Here is a 22,797-nt window from a genome sequence, read left to right as displayed (position 1 = left end):
TTCCTTTCCTTTCCTTTCCTTTCCTTTCCTTTCCTTTCCTTTCCTTTCCTTTCCTTTTCTTTTTTTTAAGACAGGGTCTCACTATGTAGCTCTGAGAGTACTAGAATTCACTAAGTAGACCAGAATGGCCTAGATCTCACAGAGGTCTATCTGTCTCTGCCTCTCAAATACTGGGATTAAAGGCATGGGTCACTATGCCCATCTTTAATGTATTGTTAAATTCAGTTTATGTTAAAGACTAAATGAAATATTAAGGCCTAGACGGAATGTTAAGTCCTAGGTAAAATGTTAAGGCCTAGGTAACTGTTACTTGCCTAGCCTGCCATTATAAAGAACCTTTCTCATATGTTTCTGCTGTTACTAGGAATCTTTCTAATGCCAAGGTTGATTGCATATTCTGTAATGTTCTGGGCCCTTGGAAGCCAATCACAATAAAATTCAATAGAACTGTTTTGTATAGTTACCCACAACAAGCTTGGACCTGAACCAACCACCCAATAGCACTTCCTGCACCTGCATAAGCTTTTATGGCATAAGCTGTCCCTGGGATGGACCCCAACATAAGAGAGACACCTGCACCAATATAAGAAACTATTTGGAATGAGATTTCCATTTTGAGTAGTGGTCTAGTAAAGTTTTAGTTCCCAAGGACGTCTTGGGTACTGACATTGTACTTGGGAAAAAGAGACGTGTATGTGGGAACTGACTTCCTGGTTGGCAAAGTCAGACACGGATATTAGGTAAGTCCCATCCTGGTTGACAAATTAAGGCATGAATGTTAGGCATGTCGCCTGTCACAGTTGAAACCCCAACCAATGGGAGCAGGATAAATGTACAGCAAAGACGTGCTCCCAAGGAAATCCTCTATCCCTAAATCCTGCTTAGCAAAATAACTTGACACAGATGTTTGTGGATTTGGGGCTTAAACCCTGTCAGATCTTAACTCAGGGTCATGATTCAGTTCCTGAATCAGAATCATTGCCCTGGTCGACCAGTCCTGGGACGTACTCTCAATAAACCATCCCTGTCTGACTGAGAACAGTGTTTGTGTGGCTTGTGAAGCAATTCCTGCACTCCAGCAGCCTGTAAGCCTTTTAGTAAAGATTTTTGGATCTACTTCCATCAGGGAAGTGGTCTACGGTGTTTCTGTTGTCGTTGCATCCTTATCTGACTTTGGTATCAGGGTAACAGCCTTGATGAGAAGAGTTTGGTGTGTTCCTTCTGATTATATGGAATTATTTGAAAAGTACCATTGTTAGCTCTTTTTAAATGAGTTGTGGAATTCAACAGGGAATCCTACTGTCCTGAAGTTTCCTTATTAGAAGACTGTTATTATATCAATACTTTTTCATTATAGATCAGTTGTTTGTATATACTTAATACAAATTTTACATGTTATAATGAGTCTCTGAATTTATTCATTTTTTCTAGACTTTCCAGCTCTTTGAATAAAGGATGGTCAAGTATTTTTTCCCCATGATTCCTTGGTGCATGTTCTCCTGTCTTTCTTTTATTTCACTAACTTGGTCTTCTCTTTTGTTTGGCTAGTTTGACTAAGGACTATTTGATCTTTATCTTTTCAAAGATTCAAAGTTTTACTTACATCTCTGTCTCCATTGTCCCTTGAGTTTCTAGTTCTGCTTTGTCCAGTTCCTCTAGGTTCAGCTTATAGTTGCTTTCTAATGCTTGCAGTGAATCATTAGTCTATTAATTCAAGATCTGTCTTTGTCTTGTGAACAATCACAGCAGCTGGAGTCACTCCCTGCTGCAAGGTGTCCTCCTCTGTACTCAGGCCTGAGGCATCTGTCGGTCGCCCAACTTCAGATAAGGCGCCTTCCCGTCAGAGAGCCACAGTTTAGCCACGAGCTGCCCATTCCCTCGCAGCGCCTTCTGCTGTTTTTCCCTATATGCCCTTCCTCTTACAGCCTTAGTGCCAGCCGCCTCCCAGCGTCTCTCTGTACTGAAGGCATAGCTTCCAGTCCTTTGCCTTTTCTCATTCATTGGAAGAGGCTTGTAACCTGATGCCTTACCCCGGAAACTCCAAGCTGTGCATTTTAAGTGTGCCTTTTCATACAGCACTTGTATTTATTCTATGAGAATTTCACACATGCATATGATACATTTTGATCGTAGCCATCCATCTTTTCCTTCCCTTCAGCTCTTCCTGGATTCCAAGTCTCCCCCACCCCCACCCCCAGCAGAATCACTTTCTAATTGGGTACCTCCCAACTTTCAGCTTTTGAATTTTTTTTTTTTTTTTTTTTTTTTTTTTTTTTTTTAGCCAGTCGATTCTGGGGAGAGATGGATTGGTAACATTAAAACCTTATTTAGCCGGGTCATGGTGACGTGCGCCTTTAATCTCAGCACGTGGGAGGCAGAGGCAGGCAGATTTCTGAGTTCGAGGCCAGACTGGTCTACAGAGTGAGTTTCAGGACAGCCAGGGCTACTCAGAAAAACCCTGTCTTGAAAAAAACCAGAAACAACAACAACAACAACAACAACAACAAAACCGCCTTATTTAGCTATTAAGCATCACCTGGCGGATTAACATGAGAGTAGTTTACTTTTCAGACTAATATGTTATGAAGTCTTGCAAAACCCTTAAGGATTAAGGAGTTTATCAACTGAGAAACACTGCCTTTGTGCCAGCTCTGCCCATGTTGGCTCTCTGCTGCCTCTGAGCCGGCTCCACCCTTGTTAGTACTCTTGCTTTTGTTCAGAAGTAAACAAGTGTTGGCTGCAGAGCCGGGGCTTGGTCCTTGACTGTGGAGACTCAGAATGTCTGTCTGTGTCCACACTTACCTGTCTCTTCTCCTCTGTGCCTACCACATAAGCTGGAGTTCTCCACCATTGCTGCCGAAACGGTGACACTTGCATACGAGCCTGGTCTACTGGCAATGATTTTACCTGCTGGGTTTATTTTGGTCAATGCATTAGAATCACTGACTATAATTACTATTTCTGAATTAGATATAAATCTGGGTGAAATTGGAATTACAGCACCTACTGCATTATGTACAGAGATCTGTGATCAGGTTTTCTCATTTTTAGAGGGCAGGTTTTGTTGATGCATAAGTAGCAGAACAACAGACTCTGGCAAACATCTCCTGGGTTGGCAGGAGCCTTTGTTCTGCATCTCAGGGCTGAAGAGTTCTGTCTAAAGACAGAAAGCCTGCCTCACGGTATCACCCCCACAGGAGTGAAATTTCATTACTGGACGGAGAGTTTGCTGGAGGCAGTGGTGTGCCAATGTGACAACTAGCCACTGTCAAGTAAGAGACACCTTGGGCACGCTCCTCTCAAAGGCAAAGACAGATCCAGAAGGGTCTGGTGCTGCTGCCTACTAGAAAACAGTAACTGGAAATGATGAAGCAGCTAAATGCTTGCCCAAGTAAATTCCTTTAGGAATGCAAGAGCCTCTGTGTACAGCAGGATTCTGATTCCTTCTGAATAGCAATGTGTGGTAAGCTACTGCTTTTATATTGCACACATACCACATATTACAATTATGTGGGTAAATAATGTGATCTGGAGCCAGATGGCAGGTGTTCTGAAGACAAAAACAAATTATAGTTAATTTCCTATCCCCAACATACCTAGAAAGTCTAGACATCTTTATTCCTATTTCACCTTACTCGCAATTCCTTCTTTTCAACCTTCACCTTTACTGGTTTTACACATTTTCTTGCATCTATTTCACACATATAAGCAAACATATATTCCCAGTGATGGAGAATTCGGGGACTTCAGGCAGCCCCTCCTAGCTGTGATGAAGAATGCGGTGTATACGACAAATAACACAACATGGTATATAAGCGTATGTGTACATTGCTAAGAACTGAGACCAGATCAAGGCAAATACTCTAATACTCCATTTATATTTAACCACATTTTCTACAAGCTATATCTAGGTGCAAATGGAGTGCAAATACAAATGCCCAACCACACCTCTAAAGTCAGCTGCCCGACAGAATCGCTTGCACGGAGAAGCATGCAATGCAATCCCTATTGATGGTAGGAAGCCGAATGAATGCCCTGTTTTTGTATTCTCTAAAATAAAATGGGTAAGAGTGTTTCCTGGCCCTTCCCAGTAGACTTGATCACCCAGTGCTTGTTACATTTGTATTCTTGTCGTAGTGTTTACTGTGTTTCTTTTCACCACTTGGCTTGCAGGAGGGTGGAGCTTCTTGGGCTGGGAAAGTTCTAAGGCTATGAGTCATGTCGCCTAAGGCAAGCAGAACATCCAAGTCACGCTATTTATTGAAGGCGGGAGATGCCGGTACTCGTAGAAGGGTGAACTGTGCATCGGCCATAGAAGAGTGAACTGTTTGCAGACCACAATCCCAGGAGAGCCAAGATGGGCACTGCTGGAAAAGTAAGGGAAACGTTTTTTTGGCTTGCTCAGACTCTTGAGCTAATCATGGGGGTTGCTTCCGAGAGCTCTGAATCCAGGAGGGAGATACTCAGCTATTTCTTGAGGAAGGCAAGGCTGTTAAGCAGGCACACATTGGGGAGATGTGGGTAAACTGCATCAGATTATCAAGAGCAGCAGGATTCAATTGAAAACCACATGCTGAAGCTTCTCCCAGAAAGCAGGGAAGGGAAGCAGAGAATTGTGATTTCCACGGACATTATCCACAATTTAATTTCCAGCTAGCCAGTCAATTGCTCTGGGTAGCAAACTGTTTCTACAAGGAGACGTCAATAGGGTCAGTGGTAAGTACCCAATTCCTTTCTAGAGTGTGAAAGTTCCAGAATCTCCTTGCAGCTGTTGGGGAAAACTGCCCCATTGTGGAGGATGGAAAATGCTAATTCAGGAATGCAAAGTCAACAACAGAGAAATCACACGGCCTGAGTTTCTGAGGACACACACGTTTTTAATATCTCAGCATAAGTGCAGATGCTCTTGGAAAATAGGACTGTGTTGTGGGTGAAGCGTATTTATTCCTTCAGAAGATGACAGGGCCAGAATGGTGACATGAACTAAAAAAAAACCAAGGCTGGCTTTCTTCTCCACTTGCTGATTGGGATGATTGGGTTCCTGCTTTAAAAGGGTATATAACTGCTTGAGACATTGGGAAGTGTTACTGGCATTACTTTTTTTTCTTTTCTAATTGGATATTTTCTTTATTTACATTTCAAATGTTATCCCCTTTCCCAGTCCCCCCACTCCCGTCCCCCAACTCCCATCCCATCACCAGAACCCCCCTATCCTATCCGCCCTCTCCCTCCTTCTATGAGGGTGTTCCTCCACCCACTCCACTCCCACCTCCCAGCCCTCAATTCCCCTACACTGGGTCATCTATCAAGCCTTCATAAGACCAAGGACCTCTCCTCCCATTGATGCCTGACAAGGCCATCCTCTGCTATATATGAGGCTGGAGCCATGAGTCCCTCCATGTATACTCCTTGGTTGATCGTTTAGTCCCTGGGAACTCTAGAGGGTCTGGTTGGTTGATATTATTGTTCTTCCTATGAGGTTGCAAACCCCTTCAGCTCCTTCAGCCCTTCTCTAACTCCTCCACTGGGGATCCTTGCACTCAGTCCAATGCTTGGATATGAGCATCTGCCTCTGGCCAGGTCTCTCAGGAGACAGCCATTTCAGACTCCATTCAGCAAGCTATTGATTGCATCAGCAATAGCGTCAGGGTTTGGTGACTGCATTTGGAATAAATCCCCACGTGGGACAGTTTCTGGATGGCCTTTCCTTACTGGTGTTACTTTTAAACAACTTTGCATTTAGTCTACCTTAAAACTTTAGGAAGCTAAAGATAATGTTTGAAGTCTTTGAAGCACGAGAGAGGAGAGAAGGTCTGAATGCCAGAACCTGAAATAACTTTCCCCTTCAACTGAAGAGAACCAGAATGAAAACATCTTAGTTTGAGTCAGAAATCCAGTAAAGACTGATAGTCAAGAGAATTAACTTTGCACTGTGGAAGTTAGTAATGTTGCCCACAGAAATAAATAAAAGAGTTAGAATGAATCTTAAAACACTTTCAACTCCACACAACCACTTCTGTGGCCTCCATCATGTGACTGTCCAGCCACTGTCAGAGCACTCCCAGCAACAGGGAATTCAGACTCCAGGCAGCACTCCTAACTATCATCAGGAATCCAGCATACATGACAATGGCACAACAGATTTAGAATATTGATTAGGCGATGCTATACTGTGGGGTAGTTCAAAGCGGGTGACGTGGTCCCTAAATTGTTCTGCTGTTTCCGTGCATCTCAGGAAGAGAGGTTCCCTTTATATAAGGACTCCCCCTGTGTTTTTTGTTTGTTTGTTTGTTTTGAGTTTTTTTTCTGTTTCATTAAAAAAAAAGACGATTATTATAATTTGCTAAAGATGCCATTAGCAAAGTATCAGGACTGTGCGGCGTAAGCAGCAAAGATTTATTGGCTCATACATCTGGAAGCTGGGATCCTGAGTGGATCCACACAGAGCGTGGACAAGATTGGTTCCTTTAGGAACTGTTTCCTTTGCTCGTGTTTCTACATGGCCTTTCCTTGTGTCTATGTCTTAACCTCAGTATGAACATAGCCTATAGGACTGGCCTAACTTCAGTGGCTACATTATAACTTGATTGCAATGTGAAAGACCCAGTCCCCAAGTGCTGAACTATCAAATTCTAAGGTACTGAGCATTAGGGCTCCAACACACAAATATACCAAAGACTTTGGGCTTTATTCTAGATATTGGATAAATAGGACATACGGAGGAAGTCAAGCGTATTCTCATATTCTCAAACTACCACTGACTTTGTTTTTGCCTGATTTGTTTCCTTATGCATTCTCCAACCACATTTTACATGCTGTGCTCATATAAATATCAATATCTTTAACCTATTTTTCCATATATTGATCTGTTTTATTTATATGAGTACACTGTCGCTGTCTTTAGACACACCAGAAGGTGTATCAGATCCCATTGCAGATGGTTGTGAGCCACCCTGTGGCTGCTGGGAATTGGACTCAGCACCTCTGGAAGAGCAGCCAGTACTCTTAACCGATGAGCCATTTAGTATCTTACAGTGATAGCTAGATTTAGGTCAGTTTCCTCCGATCTTGTTTACATATCTCACTTATAGTCCCGAGATGACCTCTGAAGCATATTAAGGGTTTTTATTTTCCTACACTTTGTTCTCCCTGAGGTTGATTTCTAAACTGGAACTATGGGATGAAAGTGTCAGTACATACTTACGTGTTTTGATGTACTGAGCAAATCACTTCTGAAGAGGCGAACCTGAGAAGAACTGCCCATTTTTCTGCTTAGACAGAATTGGGTATCCTTGTTAAGTAAAAAGTCATTATTAACTTGATAAACAGAGAATTATAGCTTGTTATTTTTACTCTTTTTAAAATGTTATTTTTTTAAAGATTTATTTATTTATTTATTTTATGCATATGAGTACACCACCATTGCCCTCTTCATGAGAGGACACATGTGAGCCACCATGTGGTTGCTGGGAATTGAACTCAAGACCTCTAGAAGAGCAGTCGGTGCTCTTAACTGCTGAACCATCTCTCCAGCCCTTAAAAATGCTCTTAAGACCAAGAAGAAATATGCCACAATATATTAACTTGTATTCTTTTCAGCTTAAGTCCTCCATGCGCATCTCCTGAAATAGAGAAGCAGTTAGGTGGGCAGAACAGTGATTGGAGACCTTGATCCTTCCTCTGTTCATCTGATTGAGCTTTCTATGTGGCAGACAGAAAGCGACTTTTACCATTTTACATTATGCATCCTCTCAAAGCATCTCTGTGGTCTGCTGAGTAAATCTGTTGTCCCTCAGCATACAACACGAGGAGATCACCAGGCATGCTGTATTCCCAGCATGCGGGAGCTTGAGACAGGAGGATTCATAAATTTGGGGCCAGCCTGAAACCTGAGTCACAGAGCAAGATAAGAGGGTCGGGTAATGGCTTCTGAGGAATAATTGTTTGCTCTATGACATTTTTTTTCTACTGTTGTTAAATATAAAAGTTACTCTGTGCTCTCTGTCACTGCCATTAAGACAGTAAGGGTTCTAGTTCGATGTTGAGCAGATTACATCATGACTGCAAGTCAGAGGTGCATGTTAAAAGGAGACATCGGTGGCTTTCTGCCACTCATTTGTCCTGAGCAACTTTCTCACATGTAATCCTGCGAAAGGCACTGAGGCATCTGAAGGAGTTTGCATGAGTTGGCCAAGAAGTTGAGGAGTAGCGTGTTGTGAATCAGGGAAAAATGAGTATTTTACATTTTGTTTTATTTTCATCTGTATGTTCCTGTTCTCTCTTCTTCCCTACCATGTGTGCACATGCGTGTGCATGTATAATTGCCATGCATGTTCATTTTTGAGTGACCATAGGTGCCTGTGTGCCATGGCTCACATGTAGAAGTCAGAAACAAACTTACAGACTCTCTGTCTGTCTGTCTCTCCCTCCCTCACTCCCTCCCTCTCTATTTGATAATCTTACTAAAAGCAGTTAGCAGAGTAGCCCTTGCAAAGCCACTTCAGTGCCTGGCGGCCAATTGCTGGGTGTGTACTATTTGTACAAGAAGCTCTGGCTTGGGCTAGGTTTAAACAATGACGAGGAGATGCAAAGGCACCAGTGACGCAGCCCAGCCACAGTCCACAGGCTTCACCACGGTAACAGCTCATGTCTTACCGTGGGCCATCCCATTGCTTCATCATTGCTACGTGGCTGCGGATGTAATCAAAGACCGGATTAAATTCTCACACACAGAGCAGCTGTGTCTTCTGTGTTACAGACTTGTGCTCTGTTAATAAGAGGGTGACAGGTGTACCCATCTATTGCGTTTGTAATCATACCAAGAGACTAGTATATTGAAGTACTGTGTGAATCCCAGCCCTGACCACACATGCTGTGTGGTTTTGGATCTGTCATTCCGTATGGCTGGGATGATTTCTCAGAGCAGTTCATCAGACAAAGGCCCGCACAAAACGAACTGTAAAGCTTTCAACTTTGTTGCTGAAGGGAAGTATTCTTTGTTTCCCCTTTTTTAAAAATTGGATATTATCTTTATTTACATTTCAAATATTATCCCCTTTCTGGTTTCCCCTCCAAAAACCCCCTACCCCATCTCCCATCCCCCTGCTCAACAGCTTACCCACTCCCGCTTCCCTGTCCTGGCATTCCCCTACACTGGGGCATGGAGCCTTCTTAGGACCAAGGGCCTCTCCTCCCTTTGATGTCCAACAAGGCCATCCTCTGCTGCATATGCATCTGAAGCCATGGGTCCCTCCATGTGCACTCTTAGGTTGGTAATTTAGTCCCTGGGAGTTCTGGGGATACTGGTTGGTTCATATTGTTGTTCCTCCTATGGGGTTGCAAACCCCTTCACTTCCTTGGTCCTTTAACTCCTCTATTGGGGACCCTGTGCTCAGTCCAATGGTTGGCTGAGAGCATCCACCTCTGTATTTGTCAGGCACTGGAAGAGCCTCTCAGGAGACAGCTATGTCAGACCCCTGTCAGCAAGCACTTCCTGGCATCCACCATAGTGTCTGGCTTTGGTAACTGTATATGGGATGGATCCCCAGGTGGGGCAGTCTCTGGAGGGCCTTTGAAGGAAAGCACTCTTAGACAATCAGAATGTTAGCTATGATCTTCTGCAAATATTGCTGTGACTCAGGAGGTCTGCATGTATGATTAGCACCAGTAATGATGCTTGGCTTCTCAGGTTATTAGGTGCAAAGCAGCTCTACTCTGGGGAATGAACCAGCCCTTCTCCATTGAGGAAATCGAAGTGGCCCCACCAAAGGCTAAGGAAGTTCGTGTTAAGGTAAGAAGTGGCTTGGAAGACAGAAACACGGAATCTGATGTCTTTTACCCAGAGAGCCACTGTTGTGAGGCTGACTTCCTTTTACATTTTTAATTAATTAATTAATTAATTAATTAATTAATTAATTTAAGGGGGTGTTTGTCTGCATGTATGTCTGTACACGACATTTGTGGTCAGTGCTGGAGGAAGCCAGAAGAGGGCATTGGATCTCCTGGAACTGGAGTTGTGGAGATGCAGTTGCGAGCTACCATGCGGGTGCTGGGAATCAATGCTGGGTCCTGCTGAGCCATCGCTCCAGCCCAGAGAGATGTATTTTTAAGAAGTAGCTTCTTAAAAATACATTTCCCAGCTAATTCACCCATCGATCATTTCTGTTGGTAGGGAAGTGATCGTGTGGGCTGTGAAATGCACCAATTAACAATGCTAATCTAGCTTATTAAAGAGAATATTTGTCAAAATTTTAATGATGTAGTGTTTGATAGAAAATATCAATAGTCATGACCAAGAATTGTCTTAAATCTTCTGAGAGTCACAAGGTATTGAGATATGTATGTATGTATGTATGTATGTATGTAGCACAGGGAACAGAACCTTGGGCATCATGCATGCCAGGCAAATATTTGCCCAAGGACATATATCTCTAGCTACGCTTTCACTTCCTGCTCAGAGACAGGTCTTACTAAGTCACAGAGGCTGGCCTTGAACTCACTTTGTAGCGTGCATAAGCCATGAACTTGGTGATCCTCTTGCCTGTTTCCCAAAAAGATGTGACTGCAGGCCAGTGCCACGAGGACCACCTAGAGGATTCTCACTAGGAACTCATTTCTGCCTGAGAAGAAATAGTTTCCTGTGGTGCCTCACGCCCACCCTCCGGACAGCCTTTATCTTTGGTGTAGATGCCCGAGTTTAGCAGGACTTTATGCTAATCTTTTTTGACCTCTTCCCTGCAGAAGGGCATCAGGACCCAAGCAGGAAGGGAGGCAGCAATGCTCTAAGTCCCTGAAGCACCAGAACTTGACCTGGGGTTTGATTTAGGCTCAGGCTGGTTTAGTATCAACTCTATAATGTGAGAAAATGATACAACGGAGTTAAAAGAGAACTGTTTGCTGTTCCTTTGTTTTAAACACAGATTTTGGCCACAGGAATCTGTCGCACAGATGACCATGTAATAAAAGGGACGATGGTGTCTAAGTTTCCAGTGATTGTGGGACATGAAGCAGTTGGCGTTGTGGAGAGTGTTGGAGAAGGGGTCACTACAGTGAGACCAGGTATGGAGACCCTGATTATACTATTAAAGCAAACAGCACATTATACACTAGGGGTCAGTAGAGAGACACAACTTAAGGGATGGAGCGAGATGGTACCTAGTAAAGTCAACTTGCCAAATCACAGTCTTCAACACTGCTTCGTGGTACTTATAACTCTTAGACTATTTTAAAGACATTTTTGTGTATAATATAGGTTCAATTCACACCTGTTCAATCTATCGCTTAATCAATCAATTAATTAATCTATCGCTTAATTAATCAATTAATTAATCTGTCGCTTAATCAATCAATTAATTAATCTGTCGCTTAATTAATTAATCTATCAATTAATTAATTAATTAATTAATTAATTAAACTATTTATGGTCCTCGAGGTAATGTTTCCAAGGCTGGCCTGAACTCACTACTTAGCCCAGGCTGGCCTGGCAATCTCCCTCTGTGAGTCTTGTCCTGAGATTACAGGGACGAGCTACCAAACCTTCTTACTTCGTACTTTAATACAAACGAATGACATCTTATGCCATGTTACTTTCCTTCTAGGTGACAAAGTCATCCCTCTCTTTCTACCACAGTGTAGAGAATGTAATGCCTGCCGGAACCCAGAGGGCAATCTCTGCGTCCGGAGCGAGTAGGTGTCATTCTTTACCCTGTCATTTGAGTTCCCCGTGGTAGTTTCTGAATTGACTTAAGGAATGTGTACCTGTGATGTATCCAACAGTCTGACAGGCCGTGGAGTACTGGCCGACGGCACTACCAGATTCACCTGCAAGGGCAAACCGGTCCAGCACTTCATGAACACCAGCACCTTCACCGAGTACACGGTGCTGGATGAGTCCTCCGTAGCTAAGATAGACGGAGCGGCTCCTCCCGAGAAAGCCTGCCTGATCGGCTGCGGATTTTCCACCGGTTATGGGGCTGCTGTTAAAACTGCCAAGGTAGGAGTTGGAACCCGCTAGCCTGACAGTCTTTCAGACGGGGATTTTCACAGAACCCTAAAGCAATTTGGAAATGAAATGTTTGGAAAACATACGCGCCGCCAGATGAACTGGAAGAAAGGGAGGCAGGATCCAAGTCGAAATTTTATTTCTAAATGCGTGGAGCTTCATTGTCTAGATTTACTTTCTGTGGCTGCCGGCTAAATCACTAAAGTTTAGATTCCCTGAATCTCTCTTTTCCCACCAAATGCATCTTGGTGATGGTGTGTCGGTTTGCTGGAGGGTCTACAGCGAAGTGCGGCAGACTGGACGCTTTAAGCATCAAACATGACTGCCATAGAGTCCTGAAGGTCAGAAATCTAAAATCAGAGCGCTGACACTGACACGGTGGTTGGTTCCTTCCGTAGCTGCTGGGGGAGGGTCTGCTTCAGGCCTCTCTTCTTGCAGTGTACACGGATGTTAATAGCCCGGTCTTTTCCCATCATCTTCCCTACTTTGTCTTTATATCTGTTGGCATTCCTTCTATGCTCCGCCCCACAGTTACCTGGCAACATGCATAAACCTCTCTCTCTCTCTCTCTCTCTCTCTCTCTCACACACACACACACCATCCTCCTCGTCCTCCTCTACCTCCTCCACCTCCTCCTCCTCTTGCTCCCTTACCCCCTTCCCTCCCTCTCCCCATCCCCCCTCTGTCCCTACTCCCTCATCTCCCCTCCCCATGCCCTAAACTCTATTCTATACTATATGGCTGGTCCCTCAGGGGGAAGGGACGCCTCAGCATACCCCTACCTAACACGTCTCCGGCTTCTTTTTCTTTTTATAAAGCACGACAATATCTAAGTTTCATTTTGTTTTGTAAGAACCCCAATCGCATTGCATTAGGAATGGGCTGGTCGGTTTTATGTTGCTATAACGGCATACATGAACACTGGTACCTACAAAGAAAACAGGTTTACTTGTCTCACAGTTGTGAAGACCAAAGCTTCAAGTTCACATGGTTCAGCCTTTGGCTGGGGGACCCCTACTAGCTCGCTCACAACACAGACAGCTGAGACAGGAGACCTAGCAGACCCAGCAGAGGCAAACTGCAGTGTGTGACGTCACCCTACCACAGCCCACTCTCCAGGAAACTAACCAAGACCCCCGAGAATGGATCCCTGCTGAGGCCAGCGCCTCCAGGGCCCTGCTCACCCACCCTTAGGCCACACAGGTTTCACATGGTTGGTTACGCAGCACACAAAGTCCCCAGTGCAAGCCCATGGAAGACAGGTCTAACTACATCCAAACCGCAGCAGAGCTTTTCCCAGTGACATCATTGTAACTCAGTGACCTCCGCAAAGACACTCTCCAAACTAAACCAGATGTTGGGATACGAAAGGTTAACGTTTTGACACACGGTTGCAGGGTACAGAGAAGACCAGCACAGCTGTCGTGTCACATGAAAATGCTAGTGAGTTTTTAAATAAATGATCACTTGGAGTCAATCTTTGTTATTCTTCTATCAGGAAGAATATTCTTTAATCTAGCACAGTGCTGGGTAAAAAAAAACCCAAAGTTGGCTTAAGTATGGCAACTTTCATCAGCCATTGAATTCCATGTGGCATGGAAGTTGGACTTGGCAGGATGAAAATAAAAAAGACAATACATCTCAAAATGACTCAGAGTCAGGGGTATTCACTGGCTGTCCTTCAGACCAAACCTAAAACAAAGCAGCAGGGCTTTGTGGAAAGACAATAAGGAGACCTCAGTGTTTGTCTAAGCCCCCTGTAAGAGCAGAGAGGGTTGTGGGTAGGGCCAGGCAGGCTACAAAGGCTTCTTGTCCATGGCTAAGCCTTTAGGAAAGCCTTCTATTAATCTGGCAAACACTTCTTTGCTTTGGCAAATATTTCTTTTCTCAGGCATTCTTCTACTTGTAATTCTTCATGTGTCACCCTCACCTGAGTCATTCATCTGGAGTCCTGGCCCAAGGCATGGCAATCCCTTGCTGTCTGTGCTCCAGACACTGAGACTGCTTTGTAGGCATTGTCAACTCTGAGGAACTGTTCTCTCCACAGGTCACGCCTGGCTCTACCTGCGTTGTGTTTGGCCTGGGTGGCGTTGGCCTGTCAGTCATCATGGGCTGTAAAGCAGCTGGCGCCTCTCGGATCATTGGAATTGACATCAACAAAGACAAATTCCAGAAAGCCCTAGCCGTAGGTGCCACAGAGTGTATCAGTCCCAAGGACTTCACCAAGCCCATCAGTGAGGTGCTTTCCGACATGACAGGAGACACTGTACAGTATACTTTTGAAGTTATTGGGCGTCTTGAGACCATGGTAAGACTCAAGATTCAGAAAGCCACAACCAACCCAAGCTCCAAGGCTAAAAGGGATTTCTCATAACTTCATTAACAATCAATTATGGGAATATCTGTGACTCAGGCCAGAAACCGCAGGGATGGTGAGATAAAAAGTCTCAGTGAGTAAAAATCTAGTCTCCAAATCTAATGACATGAGCTTACTTCCCAAGACTCACACGTAGAAGGAAAGAACCAACAACTCACACAAGTTTGTCCTCTGATCTCCACATTTTTATGGAGAGAATCAGTCATTTTTATGCCCATATACAAATAAAGGCATTAAGATAAAATGAAAAATGTAATAGCAACTTTTCCTAAAAAGTCACAATCTTAAGATCAGTTTTACCTGATCATGTAAGCATCATATCACACCATTCTCTTGTGACTAGAAGGCAAGGAGGCGACCTGAGGCCCATAGGTTTCCTTGTACACGTGGCAAGACTTATTCCATTTTTGAATCTGTGATGAGGGCTGAAGAGTGTTAATGAAGGGATACAGGGGAAAGGAGATTGTTCAAAATGTGATCTCCCCCTCCAAATCCTTCACCTGAGCTCGCTTATCCTGCCTCTCAATCCCCATAGAACACAAACTTTGCATCACGAATTAAGTCTCCGTCGTCGTAGCACCCAGTGCCGGCCGGACTTAACAGCGCACTTGGAATGAGAAAGCCCTGACCTTGAATAGGGAGATCTGGAAAACAGAAGAAAAACAATTTTGCTTACAATTGCATAATAGATGAAATTGTCTCTGAGGCATCTGGTAATTGAGAAGAAGCCTTCGGCTCATGGTCACTGTCGTATCCCTTTTGTGATGTCACCTACAATTTATTCTGCAGCAACCTTGGTGGTCTAGGCTGTACTTTACAAAGAGAATAGCCAGACACATGATGAAGCCTGCTGAAGACTCTGTTGTTGCAATCTGCTGCGTATTTCAAAGTGTTATTGGTGAATAACTGAAAGAATAGATGACCAAAATCATTGCCTTACCCTTGAGATATCGTCAAGAAAAGAAACTCCTTTGCCCCATAGTTTAGTATTTGGTTTAATTTTCAGACAAAAATTTCAAGCATTCCAATCGATTAATTCAATTTCATTTTGCTCCAATAACTTAAGACTTGTCTGAGGTGTTGACGTTGTTATAAAAGTATCACAAGGATTCCCTCTGTCTTGTTAGTCAGTGAAAATCGACTAAATGCACTAAGAATCACAATTATACTGGCACAATAAAGGCGACTCCATATCTTATGTTGCCACATCTCCATAGGAGATGAATTACTAAGGACTAAAGTTGCATTGAGAATTTTTAAATCAAGTAGAAACCTCAAGCCTGAGGTCAACTTTGATTTTACAGTTGGAAGCCATGTTAACTACCGGAACCCTGTCCATCCGTTGGTCATTGCTGAGCCCATGCTCTCCCTAAGCACCAATCCTCTTCATGTTACTCTCAGGTTGATGCCCTCTCATCTTGCCACATGAACTATGGAACCAGTGTGGTGGTTGGCGCTCCTCCGTCAGCCAAGATGCTCAGCTATGACCCAATGCTGCTCTTCACTGGGCGTACGTGGAAAGGCTGCGTCTTTGGGGGTAAGAGCAACCGGGCCTCTGGACAGCAGTAACTTTACCTTTCCTGCCTATCCAGGAAGAGAGACTTGTATTCTCATCTCCTCCCAAGGATGAGTGTTAAATGTCCCCCAAATGGAACTGTGAGATCGATTGCACAAAAGATAGCTCTCTGTTCCTTACGTCTGGGAGATGTGGAAGAGTCACAAAATCTTCTCCTAGCTGAGGTAGGAGAATAATGGTGATAACAAATGACCAGAATCAAGAGATCAGAGTGGGAGATGGAGAAAGGCACCGCAAACACTCCCTGGAGTACACACTAGTATAGGAATCACTGCTGACCATTGCGTCAAAATGCAGGTGGGGGGAACCTTGACTAGAGCAGAAACATCAGTGTGCAAGAATGTGAATCTCTGTAGAGTGAGATCACTAGAGAATCAAAGGGGCTGGAACTGGAAACAATGCATGGTGGACGGTTGTGTCGGTGGCTCTGGACAGCACAGAGACACGGAACTGGAGGAGACCAGGAACCGAGGAGGAGTTTGTTAGCCTTTATTTCTTAAGATGGGAGAAATACTGCTCATTTATATTCTGGGAATGACTCAAGGATGGGGATGGGACAGTCATAATGCACAAGAGAAATGACACAGACATCATGCTGTGAAAGGTGAGGGCTACTTAATAAAGTTTAGAGAACAACCCTGAATTTACCCGCAGGTTGGAAGAGCAGAGATGATGTCCCCAAACTGGTGACTGAGCTCCTGGAAAAGAAGTTTGACCTGGACCAGTTGATAACCCACACCTTGCCTTTTAATAATATCAATGAAGGATTTGAATTGCTCTATTCAGGGCAAAGGTATGTGTGGCGGCTTGTGACCTCTCTCCTACAGGCTAGTTTGAAATTTTGGTATTTGTAAATATACCCATTTCCTTTGGTTTTTATTTTGGATTATTTAAACTATCCAGGTGGGCACAGCTACTCACGTCTTTTTCCCTTAGAATGTCATCTGTCTATGCACTCTTTAAAATCCCATGGGCTTTAGTTTTCCACAGCACATGGGTCTCTTTGGCCATCTTTTATAAAATTTATACAGCTACTAGAATCCTCGTGCACTGCCATGATGACCTTCGGTACAGTTCCCAAAGCTCTTTGGGAACTCTGCTTGTTTTCTGAGTTTTGTTTCTCAGCTGTTATTTTTGCCCTATTCAGACGATTAAACTGAGGTCACAAAGGGCAAATAAATAATATCTGGGGGGCTATGCCAGGGTGCGCTGTGTACCATGCAGGCCAGACTTCTCACCTAGAGCCCTGCAAGCACCAGATAAAAGGTGAGTGCTCCTCAGGTAAATAGTCAGTGCTCCTCAGGTAAACAGTGCTCCTCAGGTAAACAGTGAGTGTTCCTCAGTAATCAGTCAATGTTCCTCAGGCAAACTGTCAATGCTCCTCATGTAAACAGTCAGTGCTCCTCTATGTAAATGATGAGTGCTCCCAGCATACCCCTTCTCCCTCCTAAGCACTTGGGCAAGAGCCAGGTGAAGTGTAAAGAAGTCCAATTTCAGTTATCCTTTCCTTAGGGATGTTTAGGACACACCTACAAGATCAAAATGGATGACATTCATTGGTTCTATAAATATCGAGCATCTACACAGTATGCAGAGGGTTTGGATCCTCCAAACCCTCCAGTAACAGGAACTAACATCTTCTCAACATTCTCTTTATGCCTGGTGCAGTCCACAGAATCGTAACATTATAAATGTATGTTTAGATTTTAATTTTTAAACAGGTAACCAACGGATGGGTTTCCCCCAGAAACAAATGTCAAAACGCACTTATTTACATAAATAAAACTAATATTTTGATATGGTTTGAAAAACAATTACTAGTTGTTTTATGAATACACAGACATTTCTCTCTGGAATTATATTCTGCTGTTTCCCTAAGGCAGTAACTTCCCAAATGACATCGGTAAACCTGAGCCCTCCCGTTCCCATGGCTTCTTGCGCAGGACGCCCAGTGCTCTGTCCCCACCCAGTTCACAGGACAGTGCTTTTCCACACCTAAGCATAGAATGACACTTACTCTGCATCACTCTGACGCCTGCCCACTGTGTGCAAGGCGATGCTGAGTCCTGCAGGCAGCCCCCACCCCTCCTCTTCCCTGCCCAAGGTCCCTGTCTTGGCCCCGTCTGATCATGGCTGCTCTGTGCATGCTGACATGGTAACTTAGTGGGCTTCCTGTTCCAGGTTTTCCAGTCCTAGTCAGGTCTTCAGTAGCAGATGCAGTCAGGCTGTCCCCAAACACTAATGTCTAGGAGGGGTTTTATTACTAAACTTTAATTTATCTAATTAACTAAGCAATAAATTTATTTTATTTATCTAAGTTAAGTTATGTAATATTCAGTAACAAAGAACATAGCACCCACTCTGACAAAAATCTGGGATACAGGGGAAATAGGTCATGCCTGCTTTCACCATCTCTCACGGGTCGAGAACGCCACACCCTCTGGATCACCATCTCTCAGGGGTCGAGAATGCCACACCCTCTGGATCACCATCTCTCAGGGGTCGAGAACGCCACACCCTCTGGATTATCTTTCCTGTTCTCCCCACTGTGGCCCCAGCCGTGTGTTTGCTGGACTGGCTCTTTCCTGTTAATGACGACAGTGAAGTAGATGCTTCCAGAGTCAATTCAGTACCAGCTCAGGTTCCCTACCAGAATGCACAGAAGGCACAGACCTCAAACCCAGGCCGCTTTCCCACAACAGGCTCAACCACAGAGTTTCTATAATAGGAAGGGAAGTTTTTTTTTATTATTGAATATATAATACACACTCACAAACACGCACTTAACACATGTCTAAAAGCTATCGTTTTTCCATTTCAGCATCCGGACTGTCCTGACATTTTGAGCTGGGTGTTCTGTGCTGGGTGACTGTGACCTGTGCCTTGTTCCTGACAGTGTCCTCTGAGATCATGAATCTGTCCCTTGGGGGAAGAAAGAGAAGCTTTATAGAGTTTTATAAACCTTTATATGTTTAGTTTATTGAGTGCCTAGGATTAGCAGAGAACTCAACACTAACAGTAAATGCTTTGATTTGTGTTTTTTAAGACTATAATTCTATATTTTATAAGCATGTAGTTGGGGTTCTATTTGTTGGAAGAGGGATTGTTTTCAGAATTTTACAATTGTTCTGACTTAAAACAGATGCATCGTGTATAGAAGTAGAAAATGCCCAGCAAAAACACCCGAGCTCTCATTCTGTTTTTTAACAGAAACACTTTAAAAACATGTTACAAATTAACTTGAATTAGATTGTGAAATTGCATACATAACTTGATTAGATTAAGAAAGAAATTGGGAAATTTAAGGGAAGGGCACATTTTTTAATGATTAACCTTAAGAATTATCATTATGTAACTGTGACTTGGGAAAAGCACAACCTTGCCTGGGGCTATTTGTCATTGTTTATCAATGCAAGACAAAATATTTTTAGAATAGCAATTAAACATGAACCATAGATATAATCACATTGTGATATTTACAATATTAAGTTTAATAAAGTAGAATTACAAGTCCTTAAGTAAATAGTAATAACATTTAACATGAAGATTATTTTTAGTTTGCTGTAACTACACCAGCATGTATCTCCATCTGTCTGTATATATGTACATAAATACAATATACATTAAAATTTCATTATGATATGTTTCTGACTGGCTTAGAGCTCTCTGTGTAGCCCAGTAGAATCCTCAAGTCAGGATTGCCAGCATGCACACCTGGCTTAAAGTTCTTAATAAAATCAAAAGTTATATAAAATGATTTGTAGTGACAAGGCATATTGAAAGGCACAGTTTTATTTAATTGCTGAGATTTAGTGGTGGTAGAGTATTGAAGTATCTGGAAACAAAGTGATTTGTAAGAAAAAGAAGTTGATTAGGAATAGGGGGCATTTGGGATTCCCATATAAGGACACGGTATAGGTTGGAAAGTCCATGCAACTACAAGCCAAATACATAATAAACATTTTCCAGTAAAAAAATGACGTGACCCTAAGGGACAAGCATGCTCCTTTAAGGATGGGAACTTTTCAAAACTCATTGGGAGCCCCATCTTTCTCTGATAGCAAAACCAGACAAGGTCAAATACACACAAACTACAACCACAAACCAAAATATCTAATAACACAGGAGGAAAAAAATCTCAGCCAGGAACTGGAGAGATTGGCTGAGTAATTAACAGAACAAGCCCTTGTAGAGGACCCAAGTTCGGTTCCCAGCACCCACACTGGGTGGCTCACAGCTGATTGTAACTCCAGTTGGGGGTGGGGGGTGGGGGGGACCCAACAGACCCTCTCAGCCTCTGGAACGTTGGTACTCATGTGCACATAACTCTCCACATGTATATTTAAAATATTTTAAAAAGGAAGTTCCCAATACAATACTATACAAGTAAGATACCGAGTCCCACAAGATAAAAATGGCAAGTGGTTCTATAGTCCAGTTTTAAATTGGTTTATTTGTTTTTGATGTTCAGATTTTTCATTCTTTTGTATATTCTAGATTCTACCCCTCTGCCAGGCTTAAGGTAAACATTTTACCCATCATGCAGGCTGCCTCTTTGCTCAAATGATGGTCTCTTTCACGGTACATAAGCTCTTCAGCTTTGTGAGGTCCCATTTCTTGTTAGTCCGGATGCCTGTGCTATTGGGATCCCATTCAGAAAGTCCTTTCCTGTGCACAGAGTTAAAGCCCACTCCCTTCTTTCTCTTCTACCATATTCAAGGTGTCTGGTCTTACATTGGGGCTCTTGATCCATTTGGTGTTGAGTTTTGTGTAGGGTGATAGATATGGATCTATGTTCAGTCTTCTACTTGAAGCCACCCACTTTGACCAGGACCACTGATCAAAGATACTCTCTTTTCTCCACTTTGTATATTTAGGTCAAAAAACAAACAAACATACCAAAAAAAAAAAAAACCTCATCAGGTATCTGTGTGTGAAGTTGTGTTTGGGTTTTCAATTCTATTACAATGATCAGTGTTTCTTTTTATGCCAATACCTTGCTGGTTTTAATTACTATGTTTCTGTAATACCACTTGAAATCTGGAATGGCAATGCCTCCAGCAGTTGTTGTTCAGAGTTAACTTGACCATCCCAGTGTGTGTGTGTGTGTGTGTGTGTGTGGTGTGGTGTGTGTTTCCACAAAAAGTTTTTGCTTTTCAATTTCTGCGAGGAATTGTGTTGGAATTTTGATGGGGATTGCACTGAATCTGTAGATTGCTTTTTGGTAGGATGGTTATTTTCATATTTGTTGATCCTACTGATCTACAAACATGGGAGATATTTCCATATCTTCTAATGTCCTCTAGTTTTGATAATGCAGGTCTCTTTCACTTGCTTAGAGTCATACCAATATAGTTTTGAGACAATTGCAAAAGGTGGTATTGTTTCTCTGAAGGAAAGGCATTCTTTCTTAGTACATTTGTCATTTGTATATAGGAAGGCTATTGATCTGCTAGGTTGTTGCAGGAAATATTAAGTTATCAAAAGGTTAGAAATTTGGGAGAAAACTTTTACCATTATTAATTGGCCCTATTATTACTTTATTGACATTTTGTAATTGTAATTATAGTATATATAAATCTAATTGGCTAGCTAATCAAGCATTAAGAATCATACTTTACCAGGTAATTGGGATGTGTGGGTGCTGGGTGGGAGTGAGAGGAATTCGGAGTCCCCCGCTGGAGAGATGGCTAACAGAGAGATGGTTGAGTGAACTGGCCCAGAGAGGCCCTGTGGCCCAGAAGGGGAGCTTATGGGTCTAGAGACCAACAACTCCAGAGAGGCCGCAGTGGGAGCATAGTCAGAACCCACGGAGAGTTGGCAGGACGGTCGTTTTTAATATCTCCCACAACACTGGGTTAATTTTGTATTCTGTTATTTTGTTGGACATTTTCAAAAGAGGAAACATAAACGGCTGAGAAAAACTTAAACATGTTCAACATCCTTAGCCATCAGGGAAATTAAAATTAAAATCGCTGTGAGATTTCATCTTACCCCATTCAGAATGGCCAAGAAGAGTACAAAAAATGATAAGAGATTGTGGTTAGATGCAGAGAAAGGGGAAAATTTATCCATTGCTGCTGGGAGTGCAAACTGGTACACCCCCTATAGAGATCACTGTGCAGGTGTCTCAAAAAGCTGAAAATATATCAACAAAAACATCCAGCTATATTACTCTTAGACATATTGCCTAGTGGCTCTTCATTTTACCTCAGAGATACTTGCACATTCATGTTCATTGCTGCTGTATACATAAGAGCCAGAAATTGAACACACCCTAGATGTCTATCAACTGAAGAATAGATAATAAAAACATTTACACAATGAAAAATGTAATTTGGAGGCAAATGGATACATCTAGAAACAATGGTCCGGATGGAGGAGGTAACCCAGACCCAGGAAGACAAACACTGCAAGAGGACGCGTAACTAAGGATGCTAACTTTGCAGCTTTAGATGGGGGAGTTTCATTTAGAACAACTACAGAGATTGGGTGGCTAATGAGGGACCAGGGAGAAAAGAAGAATAGGCCAAAGAAGGGGAACTACAATAAGTATTGTAAGGAGATAAAGAGGAAACTAAAATTGGAGAATTAAACAGGAAGGGACTGGGGAAGGAAGAACAAAGGAAGGAACTAAGTAGGGACAACTAACACCAAAGATCCTTTTGAAAAGCCATATGGAAACCTACTACTGCAGAAGCTTCCTACAATACCTATGAACATGAAAGGAACCTAAACTGAGTTACCATATAATGGGAGAGACTATGCCCAAACTAGCTATCTTATGTTATCAAGTAAAACCTCTGGAACCAGGAATGGGTTACATGTTGTTGAGGTCTTGGC

The 22,797-nt window shown here is 42.9% G+C and overlaps 1 protein-coding gene across 1 annotated transcript; it reads left to right on the top strand.

Annotated features, from left to right (window-relative positions):
• Nucleotides 1-4,269: 4,269 nt before the first annotated feature.
• Adh7 (alcohol dehydrogenase 7 (class IV), mu or sigma polypeptide) lies at nucleotides 4,270-19,536 on the top strand. The gene is made up of 9 exons (XM_052178490.1): nucleotides 4,270-4,375; nucleotides 9,689-9,790; nucleotides 10,920-11,058; nucleotides 11,598-11,685; nucleotides 11,776-11,992; nucleotides 14,049-14,309; nucleotides 15,780-15,915; nucleotides 16,609-16,747; nucleotides 18,776-19,536. The coding sequence occupies exons 1-9, from the start codon at nucleotides 4,358-4,360 to the stop codon at nucleotides 18,798-18,800; spliced, it is 1,125 nt and encodes a 374-aa protein (XP_052034450.1). The 5' UTR covers nucleotides 4,270-4,357; the 3' UTR covers nucleotides 18,801-19,536.
• Nucleotides 19,537-22,797: the final 3,261 nt, after the last annotated feature.

Source organism: Apodemus sylvaticus, chromosome 4 (genome assembly GCF_947179515.1).
Source record: "Apodemus sylvaticus chromosome 4, mApoSyl1.1, whole genome shotgun sequence".
In the NCBI taxonomy this organism is placed as follows: domain Eukaryota; kingdom Metazoa; phylum Chordata; class Mammalia; order Rodentia; family Muridae; genus Apodemus; species Apodemus sylvaticus.
This window is presented reverse-complemented; position numbering and strand designations above follow the sequence as displayed.